A 9,419-nucleotide genomic window follows, 5' to 3' on the forward strand; every position below is an offset into this window, starting at 1 on the left:
CTCATTAACCACTCGTACTTGGCCTTGACCTCAGCGATTCTCTGCTGGCGATGCTCCAGGATTTTCAGCTTGGCATTGAAACATATCACCTCCTGCCAACCAGGAAAAAGAAGCAGGGAAGGAATAGATGAAGAAGAGAAGAAATACTCAGATCCATTCAGTGAAATGATTTTCCAATCAATAATACTGACAATGAACCATTTATTCTGGAAGCATATGAATCAGTGCATGAAATCTATCATCTTTTTTATTTTTATTGCTTTTGTTTTGTTTTGATGTTTTCCATCAGTGAGTTTTGGAGACTTTGCAATTGTAGTTAATAATAAACCATAACAATTAATAATAGGCAGCATCCTGAAATTAGGTTAACTGCAGTAAAATATTTCTGCTTTTTGTCACCCGAGTTTGGCTAAGAAAACCTATGCTCTTGGGAGAAAAAAATCCATTGCTTGCTGTATTAAAAGCCTAAATACACCCCTGTGCTTGGCACATAAGAAATGCAGTAGTCATATTTTAAAATAGAAAACTGGTAGCAATATCAAATTTAAAATATCCTTAAACAAAGGCAGTGTGTTAAGAAAAGCTCTAGCGATCCACAATCTTTAATAAAAATGATATATTTTCTGTAAAGATATGGAACACAGTGACAGCATGGGGTGCAGTGCTGTCTGCAGACAAGAAGCCTGGCCTCGTGTGACTTTTGAGAGGTGCCAGCCATCAAGACGCACAGCAAGTGACTGCACACTGAGGGCTGTGCCACCCTCGCCAGCATGGAAGCAATTCCAGTAATAGATCTATCCTCCTTCAAGCCTGTGTGAAGGTCTCAACATTATTCCACTTTTTTCTCTATAAACAAATCTGCTGTGTGGGTGAAGTGCAGTGGAAAACCCACTGCAGAAGGTTTCTCCAAACAAAATAATATCAGAGAACATCACAAACTGCCTAAACAAGTGATAAGAGGTAGGAAGAAAAAATACCTTAAAATAATAATAAAGCCTATATCCAAAGTTACTCTAAAATACTCAACTTCAGATACTCCTCCTAGTCTTCCATATCAAGAGCAGACTTTTACAATTTACACACTCCAGGAGATTACACAGATTGCACTCACCTTGCTGTCCCCACCTCGCCGTCGTTGGAGCCTCTCCACATCATCTATCTCATAGACTTTGATCTCAAAGGGTTCCCCCAGGCCCCTCTGCCCACTTCGCAGTGGCCCATCCACCCAGCGGACCCCAGGGCTGTTGGCAGGCTTCCTTGCTGGGGAAGAGGTATCCAGTGACAAAGCTGGAATAAGCCTCCGTCTCTGTGAACCTGCGAATGCAGAAAGTGTCACTGCACATTAGCAGAGTTACTGCCTCTCCTTCCTGCCCCATCTGCAGAGAAATCTACAAATTATATATATTTGGCCTTTCTGCGCACAGAAGAAAATGGAGGGAAAACCCAGGGGAACCATGGGAGCTGTAATGAATTAATTAATGGCCAGTCTCTTCGCGAACGAAGAACCGGGGAAGGTCTTTACACCTTCCAGCCTGCACATTGGATTTTTTAGGTGAGACACAGTGTGCGCGGAACTGAGCCCACCCTTTAATCCTGAGGTTCATCTGCCAGGGCCAAGCACGCTTGGACGGTGGCAGCGAGGTCCTCAGGACGTAGATGGATTTTCTTACAGGGCTAGCGAGCTCCATCTGCCCGGGGAGTGTCCTAACCGGGAATCGAACCCAGATCTCAGCGTTGACAACGCTGTGGTTTAGCCACTGCACCACCAGGGACACTCATGGGAGCTGTAGATGCCATATGTTTTACCAACTCCCAACGGGTCAGATCCTCATGTATTCTTTGGTATCTGACTCCAGGATTTGATACTCAGAGGGCATAAGTACCCTAAAGTTTACGGAGCCTGTGTCTGCTCCCTTTTGCTTAGGTCTTGGTGTGTACAGATGTGCCAACAAAGGATCAAAGTAGCAGGCCTGGAACAGCTTTGTTTTCCTATCTCTTTACTGGTACTGGCTCTTACAGCTGAAGGACAAGCCTCTGCAAAGACCATCTCCAGGAGAGGTGTGGGTTTAGTTTTTTTATTCATCACTGTACAAAAACCACTGTGATATCCACATTCTTTTACTATCTTGGAGATGAGTGCCAGTATGCCACCATCTAGTTCTTTGCATAATAACACTGTAGGCTGACTAAAGCAACAAAGCCAGCAGAGAGGACAAAATTCCTGCAGTAAGTACAGCCAAGCTTGGTGGTTGCCACCAGACTTGCATTAGCCTTGTCCCCATTCGGTAGAATGTTCCTCTATAACATTTCTCATTTACGCCCTTTCTGCAGCACTGATGATGGGCCAGACAGAAGCAAGAACAGGCTGGCAGGCAGGTTAGTCACTGTGCCTGCTTCAATACTTGTGCTCATGCACAATCATCCTGCTTTGTAATAGCAGTGCAGAGGACAGGGACACTGAAAAAGGCATCTGCCATGTGAGTTGCCAAGTCAGGGCCTACGGTAAAGCAAGGAAGAAAATGTACATCACTGGCCTAATGGCAGGGGTAAGGAAGCTGAGCATGCGGTTTTTGGGGAGAAAGAACAAACACACACACAAAAAAGAAAAACTGCTTGCATTTCCTTGCTTGATTTAGCACAGTCAGAGCAATGGCCAGGTTTACAAAAAATAAAAAATTGTAGCTGACAATTCCTGCAATATTCCTGCAAGGTCTCCCCTAGGAGACAGCAGGAATGGAAGGGATGGGAGAAGCCAAAAACAAAAGTCAGAGCCAGCAAGTTTGAATGAAATTATTAACTGACTCTCTTGGCTGCAAGAATGAAAGTGATGCCAGCAGGAAGAGATGCAGAATGATCATGCAGATTTTATTTTAAAAACAATACAAAATCATTTATAGGAATATCCCACATTGCATTTATTGCGACTTGAATGTAAATAGTTCCAACATGTCTGTCAGCTTGGTGCTTCAATGAAAGCCAAGAAAAACCCCAAACAAAACCCACTCAAAAAAAAAAAACAAAAAAAAAAAAAAACAAACAAAAACCCCACAATATCTATTGATTGCCTCATTTTTGAATTTGCCAGTAACAAAGCATTGCTTAGCTTTATTCATGGTAGTCTGTTTCTCTGCTGACTTTGCGAACTATTACATCTTATCCTATGATTTCTGAGTGCAGCAGTCTGTGCTAGAAACCAGAAGTTAAAGAACTAGTAATTAACCAGTAAATGTTAGTTCTAAAATAGATAAGAATGGTCTATCTTTCTGTCTATCTGTATAGCGTAGTCTACAGAGCTTTTAGTTGAATTCATCTGAGATAATCTGATGCAAGAAAGGGAGAGCACAGCCCAAGTGGCTCAGATGGACAGAGAGCTTGTAGAGCTCTGGGTAGTCAGGGAGCTCTGCAAGGCTGTTTTATTCCAAACAGCCTGAGATCTTGGACTGCCTATGCTGTGACACCTATAATAGTTGTATTTACTACTCAAACTGCAACCCAGCAAAAAAGTTCATGCCAGAACAAATTAAGCCTTACAAATACCAGCAAGTAGGAGTTATTTTAGATCTGTAATACCAGTCACTGGAAGACAATGTCAGTATTCACTTACCTTGAATGCATTTCAGTTAATCTCTAGATTAAACTGCCTGATCAAGAGAAGAGTCAAATCTTGATAAAAGGAAAGAAGACCTGACCCATTACTATAGATAAAAACTGACAAAATGAGAGAGGTACAGTTTGGGAAGACCTCAACAAACTGTAATGCTAAGGGTGACTCTTGTCAGCAATGCTAGAGAAAGGTAACCAAATGGTGGGAGCAGCTGCATACTTGAAGGGAAGTGAGACTATTAAATTTCATTACGTGCAGGAATAGATCCTGCAACAGGCTCAGGCCCTCCTGGGAAACAAACCCTCCACTTGCTTAGATGGGAAGGGCACTGAGTATAGTCCTAGTGTCACTAAAGATCAAAAGGATTCAGGCATTAAATATGTTTTAAAATACTTTTTAGGTTTTTGGTGTCCCACAGGAGCAGTCTTTCAAATTTTGTCTGTGTGTAAAAGTAATTTCTTTGTTGTTTGTCAACTTTTAGACCTGGCAATATCTACAAGCATCAGATCTGACCTCCTGTTTAATGCACAGAATGCTGTTAATTCTTTTTACTTTCTGTCCCACATTGGTGGTCACATCTCCTCTCTTGACATGCCTACAGACTAGCTCTAGCATTTCCAGGAAGCAGCTGAGCAGACTGGAAATTCCTTCTGCCCAGCTCTCCATGCATGGTTGAATTATGACTAAAGTAGTGTTTTTTTCAGTGATGTTTGATTTTCTTCCCCTTCTCCTCAATGCGGCTGTTAATGTCACCTTCTTGTGCAATGAGGCACTTTTAAACCACCCCACTGGAATCTCTGCCGAGAGACTAAGCCCAGATCTGAGACTCCCTGGGACTGCAGGTGGATGGCTGCAATGCACCTTGCCATGAGAACAGCATCATGCTCTTACTTGGAGCAAAGCAAAACAGATGGAAGCGGGGTATGAAGTAAATAGGGATGGTGGTGAATATTTTTGCATTTAATTCCCATCCATACACATTTGGCTCAGTGAGAAACAGAAGCCTGGGGTCTAGAAAGAGGTCTCCAGCCTGAGGCTTCATTTAACAGCACTTGCTTACCCCTTGGTGGAGAGGCAGCAAGGGACTACAGTATGGCAGCAGACATTAACTCATTACATTTTTCTGGCCAGAGCTCATGCCTGGATTGCCTATGGTTTATTACAACGAAAGAGCTGCTGGCTCTTTGTATACTGGGGCAATGCAACAGGGCAGAGCCACCACAGGCTACCCGACTCACCACTGTCTGCCCAGGGACTCCTTTGGGACCCAGGTCTCCATGTGGCTACAACTGTGTGACATGCAGAGAGGAAACAGAGAGAGATGGCTTTTTATCTGAGCCTTGAATGCTGACTGAGGATGATTTATCTGAGGTTTATAGTGCTTTGAGGGGAAATTAAATGAAAGATCTTCTTCATCTTTCCAGTAAGGCAAAACCAGATCTACTTCATTCTAAACACTCACTAATTAATAGGCTGTTTATTAGCCCAGGTACAGAAAATAACAATGTCTTTTGACAAGAGACTCCTACCACTGACCTCTCCATTTAGCCTCTGTTTTTTTTTCTGATGTTACCTTAATTGGGATCAGTAAGGAGATACAGCCAAAGCGGAGCTTCAGGGTGAGTGTCACAAAGCAGCTGACAACTTGCTCATCCGTAACAACACACAGACACAACAATTAAATTGTTAATACAGTTTTCCCTTTATATAGAAAATACCCCTTTGAAGTCTCAAATTTATTGGGAGCACTTGATGGAGTTAGGATCTCATTAATTTTGACTGTATAATAAATAAAATTCTTTGTAGGAATTATAGCGCGCTGCTCCTCTGCTTCCTCATGCATGACTTAGGGAGAAAGTGGACAGCCAGGGAGCTCAACAGGAGCAGCTCTCAGCATGTCCCTCCCACCTCTGCCCCACCTCTGCCCCTCGTCAAACTGGCTGACTCTTCTGCCATGTAAATGGGATTAATTTCTCCATTCAAAAAAAGAAATTTATACCAAAAATCAATCTGAAAGAAATCCAATAAGATGAACCCAGGGCAGAAGAACCACATGTTCTTTTATGACCATGCAGCATGCAAAGCAACATGTAATTTGCTAAATGCCTTGAAGGATATGTTTTTCACTTAGTTTGAATTTATCCACACTGATGAGCCTAGCTGGAGTATGAATAACCAAGCTATGAAATAGCCCTCAAAATGCGCAGGATACAAGATTTGCTTTTGCAACGGATCTGTTGCTCTGCCTTGAGCTGTAGGTTAAGGTTCAGCCAGGTTAAATTTAAGATACAGAGATTAGCAGAGCAGTGAAGGTGTGCGGTGTGAAAGCAGATATGACTGAAGCATTTAAGGAACATGCTTCAGAAAAGACAAGTCCTGAGAAGACTTAAGGTATGAGAAATACAGACCAAGGGTAGCTATAAGGATAAGAAGACACGCTGACCTCAGCGAAATTGCCAGCATGCATAAGGATGTGTGCTCAAAAAAGAAGGTGTTGACCAGGGCAGAGGCTCTAAAAAGCCTGGTTTTGCTTAAGTACTGTATGTTTTGAAGTGTTCCCCTTAGATTGCTTTCCAAGCACACACTCCAGACTGAGCATCTTCCCTGTGAAAAAGGTAAAGGCAAAAACTGCAAATGCAAAATTTTAATGAAAAGCAGTGTGATGCATATCTCTTCAAAGCAGTATACATCTGAATGGGATTCAAAACAACTTCTGTCCTAGAAATTCCAAGGTGTTTCAAAGAGAAAATGAAACTGTAACTTGATATAACATCATTTCAGAAGTTTATAGTGTGTGCTCAAAGGCAGGATGTGCAGCCAAAGTTATTCCCTGCAGCACTTAATGTTATGGGATGTAAAATTGCCTTTCTGTACAGAATTTGCTCTTCAGCATTTTGTGTTTTTTCTCACCAGACAGTCCAAGACAATTACAAAAACCAGTCCTGGCTAACTACAGCAGTACCCCTAAGCTCCCACCGTTCCTTCAGTAGCTTAATTTCCAAGAAAAATTGTGCCTCCAATAGCAATAGCATCAATGTCAATTGTAGCATCAAACTGTTTATTAGCAAAGATTATCTATCCTGTTCCTGCTGCTGCTCCTCACTGTCTGACAGTGGGACTCCTGTTTTGTTTGAGTTGAAAACATGATGCTGACTTTGCCTCTCATTCTCATTTCCTAATGGGATCTACCCTTATGGGCAATTGTCCATGACTGAACCAACTCCTTCACCATCCTTTGACCTCCATTCTCTTAGTTTATTTTATAGTGCACTTTGCCCAATGCAGAGCACATAGCTAGCACATTCACTCCTCAGATTTTCACACAGCTTGCACAGGTCCCCTCCTGATTACTGAAGACATTGCCAATGTTTTCAAGTGGAAGGCCCCTCTGAAGGGTGTACTAAATACTTCACCAGAAGTATTTGGAGTGCCTATCTTGAGGTTAATACTCCAAAGATCAAAGAATCCAGGCATGTATTTCCAGAAAATCTAAATAACATTCACTCATCCTGACAACTCAGATTACACAGATTTCATAGGAAGAGCCACATTGCACCCAAACACGTGGAATAGGAAATACTGACAAGATCCATTGTTCAGAAGAAAATTTTCTATGCCCACCTCACTGTAAAATAATTCAGACCATATTCTGTGTTGACTTTTACGCAATCCCACTGTTGTGAATTGATAAGAAGTACAAGGACATCTGAGGCAAGAAATCACTGCTGCCTGTACGCAGAAATAAAGCAACCCTTGTTTGTAGTATCCCATCCATACCTATACTAGATACACTGTTTCTGTACTGGTATAGGAACATGCTGATGTACAGTCAACTCCTAATTTTTTTCTATCTACCCAGTTAATTTCTTAACCTTGCTTTCTGAATTACTGGGTTTTTTTAAAAGGAGCTTTTCAGGGCAATTTAGAGCTGGTGAAGAGCACTGCTGAAACTAGATCAGGAAGCAGTCTGCCTGCAGAGCAGCAGGTTGACAAGTAACCTGGGAGATGCTCCACGGAAGATGCACATCACCCACAATTCCTAGCAAAAAACAACCAGAGTCTCCTCTAAACATTTATCTCACTTCAGACTGGATTTTGGTTTAGCAGGTATTTTTCAGCGTTGTGGCATTATTTAAGAAGCTGCTTATTGTTACTACAGTACTGCACTTAATAGCTGCACCAGTCGCTTGGGCAGCAGAGGCTGGAGGGGGAAGGGGCTCTAATGCCAGAGCATTAGCTCCCAACAGGACAGTGGCGGAGGCATTCCAGTGAGCTAATTCTGTGGCAGTGTCAGGAGCAGGTTTTATTTACACCCAGCCTAATGGTGTGCGACTCAGTCATGCATGTTACATGGAGCCTTCACCGTGCACAATAGCCTGCTGCCACTTCCTCTATTAAATCATTCCTATGTTCATGTGGCTGAAAGCTCAGTGCTGGCATGCAGTAGTCAAGCGTGTAAAAAATGATTACTCTGATCCCTTTCAACACAGATTTGCTGCATGAAATGGCCTGGCTTTGACCTGAGAAAATCAATGCTGTTGTTTTAATGAACAAAAAAAAATTGGAGCTGAAGCCTGCACTTCCCCTCCCTTTGCTCCCCCCAGGGCTGTCCAGCCAGCGAGTCACATGCATAAAGTGGTCACCTGCAAGCAAACAGCATTTTCCCGTATAATTCTAAACATCCTTTGTCACAGTAAAGGTATAATGCAGGATATCAATTAGCTACCATCACTTGTAAGCAAGTTAAAGTAGAAATGCTGGAAATACCCTACAGCTTTCTGATACAAAGGGCAATTTTCAGCTCCCCACACTGTGCCTTAGGCAGTCTAAACATGAACCAAATTCCTTTTCACTTGGATTCAACAAGAAAAGCTCAGACTCTCTTTGTTGGTGTTTTGTTTTATCATTATCATTTTGGCCATGTTTCAAAATGTGATGCTTTGCAATGTTGGTTGGAGACGGACTTTCATAATTTACAGTCTGTGGATTCAGCCTCTGGCTTTTTCTGCTGCTTTCATAGACAGGGCTAAGTGCTTCCAGAGAGCGAATATATTCAAGTATAGAATTTTCAGGGCTTTCCAGGAACCTCTAAATCTCCGTCTTTAAAACCATTCCACCAGTGAAAGCTAGAGCACACTAGTAAGAGAGAAAAGGACTCTAATTGTAGATAATTATTGTCATGTCTTAACATTCTGTCTTTTTATTAAAGTGTTTAAAATCATGTAGCAATTTGCTCTGCTTTGGTGTTGAAAGTTAGTACTGAGAAAGAGCCTCAAGGAGTCATCAAACTTTTTCTGTGAATGCCATCAAACGCTGCAGCAGGAATCTTTAATTATCTATAGTCAGACAGGTTCCCCGTGCAAAGAAGATGAAAGAATGTCCACAAACACACACACGCACACATGCAAATCCTATCCTGGACTGATAAAAGTAGGGTCCTGCAAATGCAGAGATAAGCAACTCCAACTCAGGGCACAGGTTTAAACTTCAGGAAGTGAGCATTTGAAAACCTTAATTTTTCCCAGTCGTGTTTCTGCTTGGCCCAGCTTTCAACAGCCCCCCTTACGTTCTTCCTTTTACATTCACGAAAAGGATGAACTGGCCCTGACTGACACAACTTGAAAACGCTTTGCAGGGAACGACTTTATGCCCAAAGTCTCATGTCTTCAAACTGTCTCCCTCCTACTCATATCTTCCTCTCATGCCCAAGTCTGTGTCTTTGCTCCCATGAGTGAGTGTGCACACAGACTCAGCTCCAAAAAGCCTCAACTGGAGAAACCAAAGGAGACACACTTCTCAGCACAGGTCCATCCCA

General features: G+C 42.4%; 1 protein-coding gene across 1 annotated transcript in view; it reads right to left on the reverse strand.

Moving 5' to 3' along the window:
- Positions 1-8: 8 nt before the first annotated feature.
- Positions 9-9,419, reverse strand: part of KIF26B (kinesin family member 26B) — a gene marked incomplete at its 3' end in the record, with an annotated part of 205,739 nt that continues 196,328 nt past the window's right edge. The window contains exons 12-13 of the mRNA XM_027905598.1: positions 1,112-1,314; positions 9-92 (exon numbers count right to left, since the gene is read on the reverse strand). Coding sequence (XP_027761399.1) covers positions 9-92; positions 1,112-1,314 — 287 coding nt within the window. The remainder of the gene's footprint in view (positions 93-1,111; positions 1,315-9,419) is intronic.

The sequence above is a fragment of the Empidonax traillii genome, unplaced genomic scaffold (genome assembly GCF_003031625.1).
Source record: "Empidonax traillii isolate 1590-97213 ecotype Southwest subspecies unplaced genomic scaffold, ASM303162v1 scaffold1169:size251926, whole genome shotgun sequence".
Taxonomy (NCBI): domain Eukaryota; kingdom Metazoa; phylum Chordata; class Aves; order Passeriformes; family Tyrannidae; genus Empidonax; species Empidonax traillii.